General features: G+C 42.0%; 4 protein-coding genes across 5 annotated transcripts; 2 read left to right on the top strand and 2 right to left on the bottom strand.

Moving 5' to 3' along the window:
* Positions 1-381: 381 nt before the first annotated feature.
* LOC147938719 (uncharacterized) lies at positions 382-2,928 on the bottom strand. The gene is made up of 5 exons (XM_087465738.1): positions 2,602-2,928; positions 2,026-2,555; positions 1,722-1,922; positions 509-1,214; positions 382-411 (listed from the first exon to the last, which is right to left on the bottom strand). Exons 1-5 carry the CDS (start codon positions 2,926-2,928, stop codon positions 382-384), a joined length of 1,794 nt encoding a protein of 597 aa, XP_087321864.1.
* A 148-nt stretch (positions 2,929-3,076) lies between these two features.
* LOC147938720 (uncharacterized) lies at positions 3,077-4,042 on the bottom strand. Its single transcript, XM_087465739.1, has one exon. The coding sequence runs from the start codon at positions 4,040-4,042 to the stop codon at positions 3,077-3,079; it is 966 nt and encodes a 321-aa protein (XP_087321865.1).
* A 7,217-nt stretch (positions 4,043-11,259) lies between these two features.
* Positions 11,260-13,356, top strand: LOC104711334 (CBBY-like protein). Of its 2 annotated transcripts, none has more exons than XM_010428028.3 (8): positions 11,260-11,724; positions 11,808-11,878; positions 11,978-12,136; positions 12,323-12,389; positions 12,592-12,687; positions 12,779-12,825; positions 12,909-12,989; positions 13,088-13,356. In XM_010428028.3, exons 1-8 carry the CDS (start codon positions 11,392-11,394, stop codon positions 13,209-13,211), a joined length of 978 nt encoding a protein of 325 aa, XP_010426330.1. In that variant the 5' UTR covers positions 11,260-11,391; the 3' UTR covers positions 13,212-13,356. The 2 variants fall into 2 exon arrangements, 1 of the variants encoding a protein (XP_010426330.1); XR_015567050.1 differs by having other exon boundaries at positions 11,299-11,724; positions 12,323-12,403.
* LOC104711335 (DNA-(apurinic or apyrimidinic site) endonuclease) lies at positions 13,306-16,638 on the top strand. The gene is made up of 9 exons (XM_010428029.3): positions 13,306-13,831; positions 14,403-14,495; positions 14,773-14,917; positions 15,087-15,288; positions 15,405-15,483; positions 15,739-15,800; positions 15,893-15,979; positions 16,103-16,206; positions 16,306-16,638. Exons 1-9 carry the CDS (start codon positions 13,592-13,594, stop codon positions 16,389-16,391), a joined length of 1,098 nt encoding a protein of 365 aa, XP_010426331.1. The 5' UTR covers positions 13,306-13,591; the 3' UTR covers positions 16,392-16,638.
* The last annotated feature ends 142 nt before the right edge of the window (positions 16,639-16,780 follow it).

Below are 16,780 nucleotides of genomic sequence, written 5' to 3' on the forward strand. Positions count from 1 at the left end.
TGGCAGCAGAAAAGCAAAGATACGTGGATACGTATACGTACGTGACTTTCCCATTCCCATGACGAGTTTAATACATTTAGATTTTTTTTTTTTTTTTTTTAATACATTTAGATTTAGTAATTGCTATAGGAAACTTGGACGACTCAAAGAGTAAAGGGAAAGCGAACACCCATAAACATGACATATGAAATGTTCTCAAAATATTTCCTGCTTCATTCTTCGATCTTTGGTCCATTTACACTTTTCTTGATATTGTGTCGAGTATACAACTCAACTGACTTACTTACATACATTTGCCAAAATATAAAGTTTTCAGTATTTTTTTCTTTTGGATATTTTTTTTTTGGTTAAATCTTAAAATTTTATACCAATAAAAAAGATTTATATGCCTAGCTCGTAAGAGAGAGCAAACTGGAACATCAAAACAAACAATTTTACACAGAGCTAAGCCACACTTACAGAGGGCTTTGAATACAACCAAAATAGTATCGAGGAAAGTTATAGAAACATCTGGATCCTCCGGCGAGAAGGATATCAGACGGTTACGCATGATACGGTCAATAGTAACCTTGATCATGGTAGTAGGGCATGCTGTTGTAGAAAAAATTATGTTGTTTCGCTCCTTCCAAATCATGTAGATGACTGTTTGAAGGAGAAGCTTGAAAACTTTGCTTGCATGTCGCAGCAGCGTTGACTGCACACTTTGAACCCAAGTGGCAGTTGAGGAGAGCGAAATGGGAGGATTAGCAGCAATTTTGCCTGCAAAAGCCACCCAGAGGGACCTGGAAAACTCACACTCAAAAAACAGATGATCATGTGAGTCAAAACCCGAGGAGCAGAGGACACATTCAGCAGGGATATTCATTCCCCAGTGCCTTAGTCGATCTCTCGTGCTGAGTCTGCCAAGAACTGCTAGCCAGTGGATGAAAGAAAAACATGGGACTGACTCCTTAAACCAGACAGTTTTGTACCAAGGTACTGGAGGGGCTGACTGTCTGATTTGTTTCCAAGTAGCCTCGCAAGAGAAATGCACAGAGTAAGCCTCTGAAACTTGTCTCCACTGGTACCAATCAGATCCCCGCGACGTGCCTGGAGGGAGTGACCGCAGACAGACAAACATGCAGTTGCTCCGCCTGGTGGGACCGAGCATTTGGTAGGAACCACTCACCATCACGAGTGACTTGTGATATAGTGGTTTCACGGTTAATACGCAACTGCCAAGGGCCAAGAGGACCAAAAAGGTGAATTAACGGACCTAGTGTAGTCTAGAAATCAAACCAGAATAAAGCTTTTAATCCATCCCTCATCTGACAACGGATCAAACTTTTGAAGATGGGCTTTAGCTGAATCATCTGTCTGATATTCCATGAGAGCCGTGGGGAACTCTCCATCAACCAATAACTTCTTCGGCCAAAAACATTGTGGTCAAGCCACTGCACCCATAAAGAACCTGATCTCGAGAAAAGCCCCCAAGTCTGCTTTAAGCAGAAAACAGTTGCAAATTCTTCCAAGGATCAAATATCTAAGCCCCCTTCCTCCTTTGTTTTACACAAATCCTTCCAGGCAACCCTTGCACCCTTAGCTGAGGAAGTAGCATTATTCCAAAGGAAAGCAGCACAGAGAGAGTCCACCTTCTTATAGAAACCCTTAGGTAAAACAAAGACTTGGCTCCAGAAATTTACTTTTCCATAGATAACCCGAGACTATTAGCCGTATCTTACCTGCATAAGACAGATACTTCACCGTTCAGGAGTGGAGCTGATCTGTTAGCTTTTGAATAAAAGGTTGCAGAGATGCTAGGTTTAACTTTGTTGGACTCAGCGGGAGGCCAAGATACTGGGTTGGGAATGAGCCTAATTGAATCCCAACTAGCCCTGAAAGGTTTGCTGCTTCTAAGTCGTTGAATCCCCCAAGGAACAGCTCTAATTTTGAAGGGTTCATTTCAAGCCCCGAGAAAGAGTGAAATTGCTGAAGGATCTCTAAGATTCCTCTCAGGAATTTAGAGAACCATTTGAAAAGACTAACAGATCATCCGCAAACGCTAAGTGGGTTAGACAAGGGGAGATGCACAAAGGATGTGCTGAGGACCTGCCTTGTGCTTCGCCCAAGTTTAGCATTTTTGAGAGGACCTCCATAACCATAATGAAGAGGTAGGGAGAGATGCAATCTCCTTGCCTTAGACCTTTCATACCCTTGAAGAAACCAGCGAGCTCACCATTTATAGCGACAGAGAAACGTGGGGTGGAAATACATTCCTTGATCCAGGTGATGAATAAGCGTGGAAAGCTCTGAGCTTCAAGGATCTTGAGAATGAAATCCCAGCAAACTGTATCCAAAGCCTTCCTAATATCAACTTTGAGAAGAGAGCTTTGAGGGCACGAATCCTTCTCATAGTTCTGGATGATCTCTGTTGCTAACAGCACATTTTCACCAATGCTTCGACCGCTAAGAAAAGCAGCTTGGTTTGGCGAGATACAATGGAGCAGGACTGGTTTTAGAAGATTTGCCAGAATTTTAGAGATAAGCTTGTATGCAGCAACTGATAGGTCTATATTCTGAAAGCGAGGAAGCCTCCGGTGACTTAGGAATAAGGGTAAGAACCGTTGCATTGAGGTCTTTACGAAGACTGCCATTCCGAAAAAATTCCTGCACAGCCAGAGTAAGGTCAGCTCCGACTAGCGACCAAGAAGATCTGTAGAATTCAACAGGGTATCCATCCAGACCAGGAGACTTGTTCAGGGGCATTGCAAATAGAGTTTCACGGATTTCCTCCTCTGTGACCTCTCGCAGCAAACTTTCCTTTTGAATGTCAGAGCACCTAAACGGGAGGATGTTCTGGAGGTATTTTATAGAGACGGGTGAGGTAGGTAAGTCAGTGGAACCAATCACAGACGTGAAGTACGCCACTACATGCGATAGGTCTGCCATCAGCGTCTGTTAAAAAGTGGATATGATTCTGAGAGTTCCTTTAAGCCACGACTTTATGGAAAAACACTGAGTTCTTATCTCCAAGGTGCAGCCATTGTATACGAGATTTCTGTATAAAGAATTTTTCCTCAGCTAGTTGCAGCCTATTTCACTCCTCCGAGGCTAAATTCTCTTCTCTAGCCAGAGAGGTGGAGGGGGAGGTCAGTAAGCGCCTTTGGATTTCTGCGACCTCTTCAACTTTTTTCTTAACACTGGCAGTGATTCCACTATAATGGTTCCTGTTCAAACTCCGAAGGCTCGGTTTCAGAAGCTTGAGAGCTCGGGCGAGTTTAAACTGGCTAGAACCAGTGATAGATGGAGCTGACCAATCGGCCTCTATCGTTGCTGAGTAATCAGGATGATCAATGAGGTGCGAGAAAAATTTAAACGGTCGCTTTACCACACGATGCAGTGAAGGGACTGAGAACAGGCATGGAGAGTTATCAGACTGCCCCGGTTCAAGGTATTCAGCATATGACTCGGGGAAGCTTCTAGCCCAATGCTCATTTATGAGTGCGTGGTCAATACGTTTGGAGACAGGATCTGCTTCCCTGTGGTTCCACCAAGTAAATGGAAGCCCTTTTGATGGAGCTTCAAATAGGTTCGAGGCTTGAAGAGCAAGCTCAAAATCCGAAATACCCTGGAGGTCAATGTCCACATCTGGAAAACTTGAGTGATGCTCGCCCCGTAAGATTTGATTGAAATCCCCCAAAATAACCCAAGGACTTCTAGATAGTGGGGTAGAAGAATGTAGGAGCTCTAATTCCTCCCATAATGCCACCCATTCCTCCATGAAATTGAAACCATACACGAATGACACCGTGAAGGTTATATTCTCAGCCAGGTAGAAAAAACCGCAAGTAATAACCTGTGCGGATACTTTGTAGATCACCATAGAGATTCTTAGATCCCACACAACCACAATTCTCGCCCTATTATGGCTGTCAAAATTACCGAAAAACTTCCAACCACGAGGGATAGCTTTACTAACTCTCCTAGAATGCAAATGTTGAATCTTAGTTTCCAAAAAAGCTCCAAAAAGAGGCTTGTGGATATTAATCCAACTTTTTGTCATCTTCTGCCGTCTATGGCTATTTAAACCTCTGATGTTCCATCCAAAAAACATAACTACTTAGTTTGATTAGGCACTCGCAGCCTTGCAACTGCTATTCTTCTTCTTTGTGACTAAAATAAATGGAGACTCCCCAACTGATGGCTGACCTGGATCAGAAAGTGAGGGTCCATTGTTAACAGAGACCGGTGCAGAGACTTGTTGGATTGTCGGAGTAGTTCCAGCCGCAAGAAAGTTGTGCTCCTGTGATTGCTCCTGAGACTTCGAGTCAAGGGGGGTTGTTGTTACAGGAACAGGGAGAGTCCTCTCACCTGAGGCAGGACGAGGTCCACGACTCTTTGATCTCCTTTGAGCAGTAGGACTGCGAGACCCAGTTCTCTTCTGACTTGAACCACTGATCTTTGGTGCGTCAGGTTGGGGAGGCGCTTTAGGACAGGAAGCAGAGATGTGCCCAAACTCTTCACAGGCACTGAATTTGGGTGGTAGCCAAGGATAGTTCACATCTATCTGAAACTCTCGCCCATCACTGTAACCTGAGATGATCTTTGAGGGTAACTCCTCAAGGAGGTTAACTTCAACTAGTATCTTTGCGACTTCAAATGTTTCTCTCCTTGCAGTCTTAGGATGAAGAGCCTTCGAGTCACCCACAACAGAGGCAATACGAGACAGGCTCTCATCGTTGAACAGCAGGTAAAGAATACCTCTGAACTCCACAATTATTTGATCTTTTGTAAGGGGTGGCTTTTCCGGGGTGAAATCAGATGACCACGGGACTAAGAACAAAGGGTGACCAGCAATGTTCCACAGATTTCGGCTCAGGAGAATCACTCGAGTTCGAGGGTTTAGGGTACGCAGAAGGAAAGTACCATGACCTATACTGTGGACAAAGATGTGTGGTCCCGATCGAGCCCAGAGAGTGTTAACAACACCAATGATACTACCCATATCTGGAGGAGAGCCATGAAATTGCGCGTAGATGTAGTCTTTGAACTCCTCTTTAACTGCTGCAACATTTTCATTCGGGATGAGAATAAAAGGGGGCTCCAGAGGAATGCTTTGTGGGATTGCCAATCTTGGATAGGCCAGGGGGAAGGCGTAGGAGGGGGACAAGAGGGGGAGGTTTCTTTTTCTTACCCATCGGAGGACGTCGGCGAGGGGCCGACTCAGCGGAGGAAGACGGAGGTGAGGAAAAACGACGATATAGAAAAGGGTTTCCTCGGGAAGCGAGACAGAGTGAATTTTAGAGTTTTTATTAGTTCTTTTGGATTTTGTCAATCATGCATTACTTTTTTCATCATCATAGAAAGGGAGACAAGTAAATAAAGTTATACCACATTAGAGTAGGGACGTTAGTATTTAAAGAGGACATTTTTAGTGATTTGGTGTGGTGTGTTCCAGTAAACACATTTAATGCTTAGAGTTAAGACAAACTAATTTGAAAATTCGTGAAGGAGAGACTTAACCCTCTCCGAGGCGATGGCAGCGACTCTAGGTCTTTGACCTGTGATGAGTGTTTTTTCCTCGGATTTGACTTCGGTTTTCAATGGATCTTACTGGTTTTCTCACGGTTTTCATGGAGTTAATCGTTGTTTGCGATCTTGGGGATTGGGGTTTGAAATTCGCTTCCACGTTTCATGCAGCTTGTGTGGGAGCGGTTTTTATTTGGATGTTCGTACAGATCCTAACAAATCTCAAGAGATTTTATTTGGTTTCCATAGTGGTAATTGGCGAGTGAGTTTCAGTGTGATTGCATTTGGGGGTTTGATGTTTATGCAACGAAGGCGGGGGTTATCTGGTTGGATTTAGGTATCGTTTATTCGGGCTTGTTCTGGGTTTAATTACAGCTTATGGTTGCGATTTGGTGGATTATGGTACCAGTTTCGTTTCTTTTGTTTGGATTTGGTGGATTCGTTTATTCAGTTTCGTTTCTTTTGTTTGGATCGCTTGACACGAGATCAGAAGATCCTTGGTTTGCATGGTCTGACTGATTTTCGTTATCTTTGGCCGCGATCTGATTCAGGGGGTTTTTCACAAGAGAGGGTTTTGATAGGTTTCATCTCTGTTCTGATAAGGAAAGAGGGTCCGTCTTCGGGATTCACATATTTGTTGGTTGGTAATCAGCCTCGGGAATCTCGTTTTTGGTCTGATACAACATTTGTGATTTCTCCATCGCAGACCAACATTTTGTGATACCACATTTGTGGATCTATGGGGTGATGTTCGGTGTTGGTTGGGGACTAACTGGAGGTGGAGCTCGGGGTGTTGTCGGGTTTGGTTTGTTGATCCATTTTTGATTTCTCCATCGCAGTTCAAGGTGGGCATGTTGGGTTTGGTTTGGTGTTGTATGGGGACGAACTGGAAGCGGATCTCGGAGGGTTTCCACGTTTGGTCTATTGATCCATTTTTTATTTCTCCATTGCAGTTTAAGATCAAGGTGGGTCTGTTAGGTGATGCTTGGTGCTTGTTGGGGAAGAACTGGCGGTGGATCTCGGGAGAATCTCGTTTTTGGTTTGATACAACATTTGTGATTCCTCCATCGCAGACCAAGGTGGGTCTAGTTTTGGTCGGTCAAAGGGATTTTGTGGGTTTAGGCTATGGTTGGTCTTCACTAACCTTTTTTGGGCTGCATATTTGCAAATCGGCTAAGTTATGAGAATGTAACAAGGAAAGATTTGGGATTTTGCATCTTTTTGCGAAAGACAACATTTGGTTCTCTAGCGGCGACGGCGATGGTAAAGGCCCATCTAGGGTTTTGACCCCGGCAATGAAATGGTTTGTCTTTCTGGTGGTTTACTGGTAAATCATTGGTCGGAGTGTCTTATTTTTGGGGCTGTGCATCAAATTATTGAAATCATTGGAAGCTAACGTTAACTCGTCGATTCATGGAGTGGAGAAGGCAGGATTTAGTGGCGAGCAACCACTACAATCAAGAGTTTATAAATGAATGTCTTGAGTTGGAATTGTCAAGGGCTTGGTAATAAGGCCTCTATAGGAAATCTTAGGGATCTTAGGAATAAACATAGGCCAGAATTTTTATTTCTTATGGAAACCAAACATTCTCTTTCGTTTTGGAAAAATTTGTAGGCCATTTTGGCTATAATAATTTGATAACAGTGGAACATGTTGGTTGTAGTGGTGGTTTGGCTTTATTTTATAATAAAGATGCTTTTAATGTTTCAATTCTAATGGAGACAAATAGATTAATTGATGTTGAAGCATGTTTTAAGGGGCGTGTTATTCATTTGACTTTTGTCTATGGTGATCCTGTTCCCAAGAACCGAGCCTTGGTTTGGGAACGGTTGACAAGGATAAGTATTACTCGGTCTACACCTTGGTGATTGGGGATTTTAATGAATTAACTGGTAATCATGAAAAACGCGGAGGGAGGTTACGCCCCGCTTCTTCCTTCCTCGATTTTAACGGTATGATTCGGGATTGTGGTTTTCTGGAATTCCCATATCTGGGTGATTGTCTCTCCTGGAGGGGTTGGCGAGATAAGAAGCCTATCCGGTGTCGATTGGATAGGGCTTTAGGTAATGAGGATTGGCATGATTTATTCCCGGACACGGTGACTGAATATTTGCCATGATCGCATCTGATCATATGCCTCTCGTGCCTAGTGTAGGAGCGAAGAGGCCGAGGGGAAGGCGGAGTTTTATGTTTGATCGTCGTTGGATTGGTAAGACGGGTTTAATGGAGGCGATCTCGTCCGGTTGGACTGCTGACCGGGATCAGGGATCACCAAGGTTCACGGACAAAATCGTGAATCGTAGGCGGGCGATCTCTCGTTGGCATAAAACGCAAGCCCCATATGGTAGGGCTTTGATTGAGGATCTAAAACGGCAGCTGGAGGTGGCTCAGGCTGACGATACGTCTGCTCTGGAGTTAATTTTGGACTTACATGCCCAGTTGCGCGAGGCATACCGGGATGAGGAAATTCATTGGTATCAAAAGAGTAGGAATCGTTGGATGCAGGTGGGGGATAAAAATACAAAGTATTTTCAGGCACAAACAAAGCAGCGCCGGGCTCGTAATCGGATTGTTGGGCTTTATAATAAGCATGAGGTTTGGTCTACGGATGATGCGGATATTTGTGACACGGCTGTCTTGTATTTTGAGGAACTGTTCACTACAATTAATCCTAATAATTTTGAGGAAGTCTTAAGTGAGGTCATCACGGTAATTTCAGAATAATGAACAGTTAACAGCCCCGGCAACAGAAGCAGAGGTGAGACGGGCTTTATTTATGATGCACCCGGATAAGGCTCCAGGGCCGGATGGGATGACTGTTTGTTCTTTCAGAAGGCATGGACGGTTGTTAAAGCAGACCTTGTTTCTATGGTCAATCAGTTTCTTGATGAGAGTGTTTTTGATAAGAGTTTAAATCGAACACACCTCTGTCTTATCCCTAAGGTGGCTAAACCGACACGGATGACAGAGTTGCATCCTATTAGCTTGTGTAATGTGGGGTACAAGATACTCTCAAATATCTTGTGTCAATGCCTTAAGGCGCTTTTACTTGGTCTAAATTCAGAGAGACAATCGGCCTTTGTTCCAGGTCGTTTGATCTCGAACAATATATTGATTGCTCAGGAGATGTTTCACGGGTTGTAGACGAATAAGTCATGTAGAGGAAAGTTTATGGCAATTAAGACGGATATGAGTAAGACGTATGATAGAGTTGAGTGGGGTTTTGTAGAGGCTTTACTACGAAAAATGGGTTTTGCGGAATGATGGATTTCCTGGCTTATGTTTTGTGTCTCTTCGGTGGAGTATAGGGTTCTTATCAATGGTCAACCAAATGGTTTGATAGTTCCGGAAAGGGGATTGAGACAGGGCGATCCGCTGTCACCATACTTATTTATTTTATGTACGGAGGTCCTTATTGCAAATATTCGGAAGGCGGACGCCGATAAGAGGATTACGGGTATTAAGGTGGCAAACAAGTGCCTGCCAATCACCCACTTGTTATTTGCGGATGACAGTCTGTTTTCTGTAAGCTTGATAAGGAACAATGTGGGGTGGTTTTGGATATTCTAAAACAGTATGAGGCGGTCTCGGGGCAGCAAATTAATTTTGCAAAATCTTCGGTTCAGTTTGGTCACACGGTAGATGATATGGCAAAGACGGAAATTCAGGGGGTCCTAGGAATAACCAATCAGGGCGGTATGGGTTCTTATTTGGGAATCCCTGAGAGTTTGGGGGAGTCCAAAACAAAGGTTTTTTCCTTTGTCCGGGATCGTAGGCAGAGTCGGACGGCCGGCTGGTCAGCGAGGTTACTCTCAAAAGGGAGGAAAGAGGTGATGATTAAGTCTGTCGTGACGGCTGTCCCAAATTTTGTGATGTCTTGTTATCGTCTGCCCAAGACTATCACATCTAAACTAACTAGTGCAGTGGCAAACTTCTGGTGGAGTACGAATGGTCAGGCAGGGGGTATGCATTGGATCGCTTGGGAGAGGCTTTGTTGTAGCAAACAGTTGGGTGGATTGGGTTTCAAGAGTGTTGATGATTTTAACACGGCTTTGCTGGCTAAGCAGTTATGGCGATTGATAGATTGTCTGGACTCACTGTTTGCAAGGATTTTTAAACGTAGGTATTATCGGAACTCCGATCCTATGGATCCAATAAGGTCTTATTCACCCTCGTATGGGTGGAAGAGTATCGTATATGCTCGCTCTCTGGTGAAAAAGGGCTTATTACACAGGTTGGCTCAGGAACCTCCATTTCGATATGGTCTGATCCCTAGGTTCCGGCTCAATTCTCGAGACCAGCCTTAAGTAACGGTCCTTTTAAGGACCCAACTCTCCAGTTACCTGATTTGATTGATCGACGAACGAATTCTTGGCGAAAGGATCTGCTTACTCAGCATTTTGATCCTGTGGATGTCGCTCTGATAGAGGCAATTCCTCTAAGCGGCTGTTCCAAGGCAGATTATTTAGGATGACACTTTACTAAAACTGGGAAATATACGGTAAAATCTTGGTATGAGACGGAAGGTTTGGATGTCCAAGGTCCTTTTCGGGCATTCGGATCTGGTCCAGCGATCACTCTCCTTCTTGCTAGGGTTTGGCAAGTAAAATGTCCACCAAAACTACAACATTTTTTGTGGCAAGTTCTATCGGGTTGTATTTCGGTATCGGCTAATTTGCATCGTCGGGGATTGGGTTGTGATGTCGTTTGTATACGGTGCGGGATGGAGGAGGAAGATATAAATCATGCCATCTTTCTATGTTGTTTGTACACGGCCCGACAAGCTTGGGCTTTGGCTCATATACCAATGGGGCCGCAGCTCTTTCCGCCCATTCTGGGACGAGTTGGAAGAGGAATTCCTAATTCTTACACGGACGAACTCTGTATATGCTAATGTTGATCATTTTCTAGATACCAAAAGTCCGGGTTCACAGGTTCAGGTTTTTCCTTGGCTAATGTGGTATATTTGGAAAGCTCGAAACGCCCGTGTTTTTGAAAACTAGGCTGAACGCCCTGATGAGGTTGTTTGGGTGGCGGAGGGTGAGGCTTTGTCCTGGCAGGAGGCTCAGGTAGATGTCGAGGGGGAGGAGTTTCCCTCCACTACTACGTGTCTAACACCTGGGTATAGAAGGGGTTTATCTCTTCCTACGGTTTTTATGGGACAAAGATGTTATGTTGACGGCTCTTGGAAAGCGACAGATGTTTTGGCCGGTGCAGGATGGTGCTGTATTTCATCACAAGGATCGCCTCCAGTGCTTGGAGCGACAAATTTCCGGTGAAGTTTATCCCGTTACATGCAGAAGTTGAAGCCTTCATCTGGGCGATGCGATGTATGATTGGATATGACTTCCGGGATGTAGCTTTTCTTACCGACTGCTCCGACTTGGTGAAGATGGTGTTTTCCCCAACTGACTGACCAGCTTTTACAACATATCTAGACGACATTCGGATCGACAGGGAGGAGTTTTCTTCTTTCTCTTTGATTTACGTTTCTCGTAATGCTAATGTACGAGCGGATTCTTTAGAACGCCAAGTACGTGTGTCTCTGCATCATGTTTTATTTGTAGACAATTTTAATCCTAATTGGCTCGTCTGAGGTGATTCTTTTGTTGAAAAAGAAAAAAAAGAGACTTAACCATAAGTATTCAAGTTTCTTTTAATGGATTTGATTAGTCAAAAATATATCTACAGGTCACAAAACGACCCGACCCGGTTTTAATAAGTAACGTACCCAAATCCGACCCGTACCCGGGTGGTTCTTTCTTTCTGATTTTTGTGGTCGTTAACACAAGACCGGATAAGTTAGAACAAATTCGCGACCGTTATTTATTTCGTAGACTAGATAGACACAGAGATTGAGATAGAGAGAGATTATCAAAACAATGGCCACTGTGAAAATCTCTCTTTCCTTTATTTCACTATCACCATCTTCTTCTTCTTCTTCTTCTTCTTCTTCTTCAACTCAATCTAAGTTATCTCCGTCGTTCATCCCCAATGCGGCACCGTCGGCAAAGTTGGCGAAGTTGCGATTCAATGGTAAGTCCCTGACAGCAAAACCGATGGTACACAGAGCCTCTCGCACCAGCGGAATCACCTGCTCTGCTTCCTCATCTCCTACAACTCTTCCTTCTGCTCTTCTCTTCGATTGCGATGGCGTTCTTGTTGATACCGAGAAGGACGGTCATCGGATCTCCTTCAACGACACTTTCAAAGAGGTTTCTGATCAGTTCCTCCTCGACTTGTATTCCTTAGTGTCTTTTGTGTAGCTCATGTGATGAAATTTTGAATCTTTTTGCAGAGAGAATTGGGTGTTACTTGGGATGTTGAGTTATACGGCGAGCTGCTTAAAATTGGTGGTGGTAAAGAAAGGTATTTACACAATTTACTAGATCAAGATTTTGAGTGTTGATGAAGTTATCAATTTTGTATCTTTTTTGGATGAAATTGGATTTGGCTCTGTTTTTGTAGGATGACGGCGTATTTTAACAAGGTAGGTTGGCCAGATAAAGCTCCCAAGGATGAAGCAGAGAGGAAAGAGTTCATAGCTGGTCTTCACAAGCAAAAGACTGAGATTTTCATGGTTCTCATTGAGAAAAAGCTGCTTCCTCTTCGACCCGGTGTTGCAAAGTTAGTGTCACTTCTTATCTCCTAATCACTTGCTTTTGATCTCTTTGAAGTTGATTTTTAGTGTATGAACTTGTATGAATGTTTGTAACTTGTAAGGTTAGTTGTTTCTAGTAATCTTTTAGAATTTTATTGATCTAGTGTAGGTTGAGGTTAACTGAACCCTTTTGCTAATAATTAACTTTGTAGGTTGGTGGATCAAGCTTTAACAAATGGAGTAAAAGTAGCTGTGTGCAGCACTTCAAATGAGAAGGCGGTATGATCAATCAGGTTCTACTACTTCAGTTTCCTGACACTATCAGTATCATGATCATGTCCTCATGTGTAATCTTAAACAAGACTACACGCAGCACAGTTATTAACATGAATATGCGAGAATCGTCTAGCTTCAAAGAATTGTATAAGCTTATGGGAAATGTGAGTCTACTTTTTTTCTTCTCATTCTGGCCTGATCTCAGGTTTCTGCTATAGTTTCATGCTTGCTTGGACCAGAACGAGCCGAGAAAATCAAGATATTCGCTGGAGACGTAGTCCCAAAAAAGAAACCTGACCCAGTAATTTACTTACCTTCCATTCTATCACAACAAGTTTTGCTTGCTTTCATCTTTGTTAAAGACAGTTATCGAACTTTTGTGTAATTAACAGGCTATTTACAACTTAGCAGCTGAAACCCTTGGAGTTGATCCTTCAAAGTAGGTGTTACTAAGTTTTATTTTTACATGAAGGAGTCAGTTAAGATAACTCTCTAAAGATTTGGTTTTGTGAGTGTGTGTAGATGTGTTGTGGTTGAAGACAGCGGGATCGGGCTAGCAGCTGCAAAAGCTGCAGGAATGACTTGTATAGTTACCAAGAGTGGGTGAGTTTTATTAGAGAGCCCCCTTTTCAGTAATCACAATGGTCATTCATATCAACCAGAAACAAAAATGAATCATTCATCTTTGGATATTTGTATAGGTACACCGCAGATGAAGATTTTGAGAACGCAGATGCGATTTTCGACTGCATTGGAGACCCTCCAGAGGAGAGATTTGATTTGGCATTCTGTGGAAGCCTTCTCCAGAAACAGTTCGTTAGTTAAAAAAAAAAAAAAACACAAACCACATTGAGAAAAATTGTTTCTTTCTCTCAGCATTGGTCTGTGTATAAATAAAAGTAAAGCGTATCATTCATGTAAAAGAAAACCATACAATTCGATTACACGTTATGAACTGAACGTTTTAATATTTTGGGCTTGTGAGTGTTGTTGGGTTTTACTGTGTAAATTGGTTTCCTTTGACCACATTGTTGCTAATATCCTATGTTCAATTCGAGGGTACAAGAAGTACAACAAAACGCCGAAACACAAAGCTGAGTCTTTTTGTTGACTGAGACGACGTAAAGTTCGTTCCTTTACTGTATTTCAAATAATTATCAAAATTTTGATGAATTGAGGTTAAAGCTACGAAATTGCAAAAAGCTATGAAGCGATTCTTCAAACCCATAGAGAAGGAAGGCTCAACGGCGGCGAAGAAACCATGCCTCCTCTCACCGGAAAAGCGTGACGGAGACGGAGATGGAGTTGGAGAAGAGAAGAACCCGAAAGAGCCGTCCAAGTTTGTGACGTGGAACGCTAATAGCTTCCTTCTTCGGGTGAAGAACAACTGGACTGAGTTCTCTAAGTTCGTTTCTGATTTCGACCCCGATGTCATCGCCATACAGGTGATTCCTTCTGCTTTTTTTTTTTCTTTTATTCATTGGGTCGATTCTGAGCAATGTAAGTAAATGTGCTTAGGTGTTTGTGAGTGGAGCTTAAAATTATCCTAATCTTCTAGGGTTTTTGTTGAAATTGGTTTGAGTTTTCTTGATTTACTTTGCTGGCCCTCTTGTTGTTTGTTTGTTCTTGATTTTTCTCAAATTTAGCTGTAAGTGTTGATCTTTTCAAGTCAGTGGGTATTGCTATGGAAATATATAAGTTGATGGTTGCTTATGATATTTGATTTGCTGTTTAGTGTTCTAGTAAGCTACCCAAGTTAAGATGCTTTTATACATGCATTGGTAGTATGTCAGATTTTGTGCTTTGGATTAATTCTAAATGTGAGTTCAACTTGTTGACTTGTTGATGCAAATTCAGTCACTTATGATACTGTAAATGGTCAGTGGTGCAAACGACCAGACTCTTACTTAATTTATTTGTGGCTACTGACTACAATGGTGTTGTTAGTTCTTTTAGCGTCATTGTGTTTTGGGGCCAGATTACGAGCTTAGCGGTTGACTGTGTTGTTAATGTTAGGAAGTAAGAATGCCTGCTGCTGGTGGGAAGGGAAAACCTAAAAATCCTGAAGAGTTGAGCGATGACACAAAAGTTTTGCGTGAGGAAAAACAGGTACCATGGTTCTCTATTGACTTGCTTGTTTTTCTTCTGTTAATATCTGAGTATAACATCAAAGAACAAGAATTGTTAAAGTTATGTATTCTGATGCATTTGCGATTACTGGGAGATTTTGGTGTATTAGTTAGCATCAACATTGCAGTTGCATGGTTATAGACAAATTTAGAAGAAAGCAGGAGCCACTTTTGGACTAACAAACTCTCTTGTTGTTTGGATAACGTTCAAGCTTGATAATAGTTCTGGGAAACTTATCTTCTTGTCCCAACTGCAGATTTTGACACGGGCTCTCTCAAGTCCACCATTTGCAAATTATCAAGTTTGGTGGTCTCTCGCGGATTCAAAGTATGCAGGGACAGCTTTGTTAGTGAAAAAATGTTTCAAGCCCAAAAAAGTTTACTTTAACCTGGATAAATTAGGTATTTTTGATAACCTTGTTGCTTGTTCCGTATCATCACATGAATCTCTTTATCTGTCTTGTTATGGTTCTGCCATTTTCTTGACCTCAAAAGTTTTTGTACTCAGGAGAAACATATCATAACTAGATCAGATTGGTGACTAACTTACATACTGTCACTATTCATGCAGCATCTAAACATGAACCTGATGGTCGTGTTATCTTAGTTGAATTTGAGACATTTCGTCTTTTGAATACGTATTCGCCTAACAATGGTTGGAAAGAGGAGGAGAACTCGTTTCAGAGGAGAAGAAAATGGGACAAGAGAACTGTTGAGTTCGTAAACAAAACATCTGATAAACCTCTAATATGGTGTGGCGACTTAAATGTCAGGTAATGAGGATGTGTTTTCTACCTCTTCTCTTGCTATACTCTATATTTAAGCCCTTTAAGAATTACAGAATTAAAGTTGATGTTAATTCCTCGATTCGACTTTTTGTAATATGCAGTCATGAGGAGATAGATGTTAGCCACCCTGAATTTTTCGCAACAGCGAAGCTTAATGGTTATGTTCCTCCAAACAAAGAGGTAAGGATTACCAGATTTTAGTATGGTTTATTCATTATCATTTATAGATTTTATCGAAAAAAACATAGCTGGCTCTCAATAAAGTTATGTTTCCGTCGGCCTTTGATTTCTCTTCCTCTTTTTTTGTCTCTACATCTGCATTGTGACCTCTTATTGTAGATGACTTTACTATGCCTGAACCGAAAGCTTATCCGTGAGAAGGACTTTAGAATCATACAGTAACTACAGTGATTTTGAATCTTCTGATTATTGCAGGACTGCGGACAGCCTGGATTTACACCATCTGAGAGAGGACGCTTTGGTGCAACTATGAAAGAGTATGCATAATATGTCTTAGTAGTCTTACTTTCTAGAATAGAGATTATAGTCACTGAACATCTGATTCTAATTATATTGGAAACTGTTCCAGAGGAAGGCTCGTTGATGCATACCGGTATCTACACAAGGAGCAAGACATGGAAAGTGGCTTTTCATGGTCGGGGAATCCCATTGGAAAGTGAGTAGATACTAAACATTTTAGTTTTATTTCCATGACCAACATTTAATATCACGGTTTATACATGGCATGGAGTCCATAACCTCCACATATGTCTAAAGATGTATATGCTGGTTGCCACAGGTACCGAGGAAAGAGAATGAGGATCGACTATTTTCTGGTATCTGAACAACTCAAAGAGCGTATAGTATCTTGTAAGATGCACGGTCGTGGGATAGAACTAGAAGGTGCCATAAATAAAATATAAACGCCTGTTCATCACACAGATTCATAGAAATATATTGTGTAGCTCTTTTGCAACAATTTTGGTTCTTGATTTGTTTCAGGTTTCTATGGGAGTGATCACTGTCCGGTTACACTCGAGCTTTCAGCGCCATCTTCAGAAACAGAACAGAAACAGGTTTCTAACTAAGGTTATCTTCTTCTGTATTAGAACATAAGCCTTCTTAGACTCAAGCCAAAGCTTATATTATGAGAGTTAAGCTTAGATGATCTTTGAATTTACTTTGCCTAGAGATACATTGAAGTTAAGGTTCATGTTATTGAGACACACTTATTTGTCCTAGTTACTCTGATGAACTCTCAACGCTACTTATAACTATTGTTGTGCTTATCTTAACATGCTTTATTTTCCCAAGAAATGTAGATATATTTTTAAATTGTGAATCTTCAACTAATTATTTTTATTTAGTAACTTTTGTTAAGTGATCATTTCTAAAGATTTAGAGCTTTTTTTTGTTGGTGTAATTTTAAGCATATTATACACCTTTGCTTTATTGTGTCGTGAGTGGGTAGAGGCAA

This window comes from Camelina sativa, chromosome 9 (assembly GCF_030686135.1).
Source record: "Camelina sativa cultivar CO46 ecotype springtype chromosome 9, ASM3068613v1".
Lineage (NCBI taxonomy): Eukaryota > Viridiplantae > Streptophyta > Magnoliopsida > Brassicales > Brassicaceae > Camelina > Camelina sativa.

Excerpts from the sequence above, each read along its gene's own strand:
- LOC147938719 (XM_087465738.1), bottom strand. The coding sequence starts at position 2,928 with ATGGCAGACCTATCGCATGTAGTGGCGTACTTCACGTCTGTGATTGGT. Across the intron at positions 2,556-2,601 it reads GTAAAGACCTCAATGCAACG|AATATAGACCTATCAGTTGC; the intron begins GTTCTTACCCTT and ends CCTCGCTTTCAG. Across the intron at positions 1,923-2,025 it reads TTAGCGTTTGCGGATGATCT|AGCTGTTCCTTGGGGGATTC; the intron begins GTTAGTCTTTTC and ends CTTCAAAATTAG.
- LOC147938720 (XM_087465739.1), bottom strand. The coding sequence starts at position 4,042 with ATGACAAAAAGTTGGATTAATATCCACAAGCCTCTTTTTGGAGCTTTT.
- LOC104711334 (XM_010428028.3), top strand. The coding sequence starts at position 11,392 with ATGGCCACTGTGAAAATCTCTCTTTCCTTTATTTCACTATCACCATCT. Across the intron at positions 12,390-12,591 it reads GCACTTCAAATGAGAAGGCG|GTTTCTGCTATAGTTTCATG; the intron begins GTATGATCAATC and ends GCCTGATCTCAG. Across the intron at positions 12,826-12,908 it reads CTTGGAGTTGATCCTTCAAA|ATGTGTTGTGGTTGAAGACA; the intron begins GTAGGTGTTACT and ends GAGTGTGTGTAG.
- LOC104711335 (XM_010428029.3), top strand. The coding sequence starts at position 13,592 with ATGAAGCGATTCTTCAAACCCATAGAGAAGGAAGGCTCAACGGCGGCG. Across the intron at positions 13,832-14,402 it reads CCGATGTCATCGCCATACAG|GAAGTAAGAATGCCTGCTGC; the intron begins GTGATTCCTTCT and ends TGTTAATGTTAG. Across the intron at positions 14,496-14,772 it reads TTTTGCGTGAGGAAAAACAG|ATTTTGACACGGGCTCTCTC; the intron begins GTACCATGGTTC and ends TCCCAACTGCAG.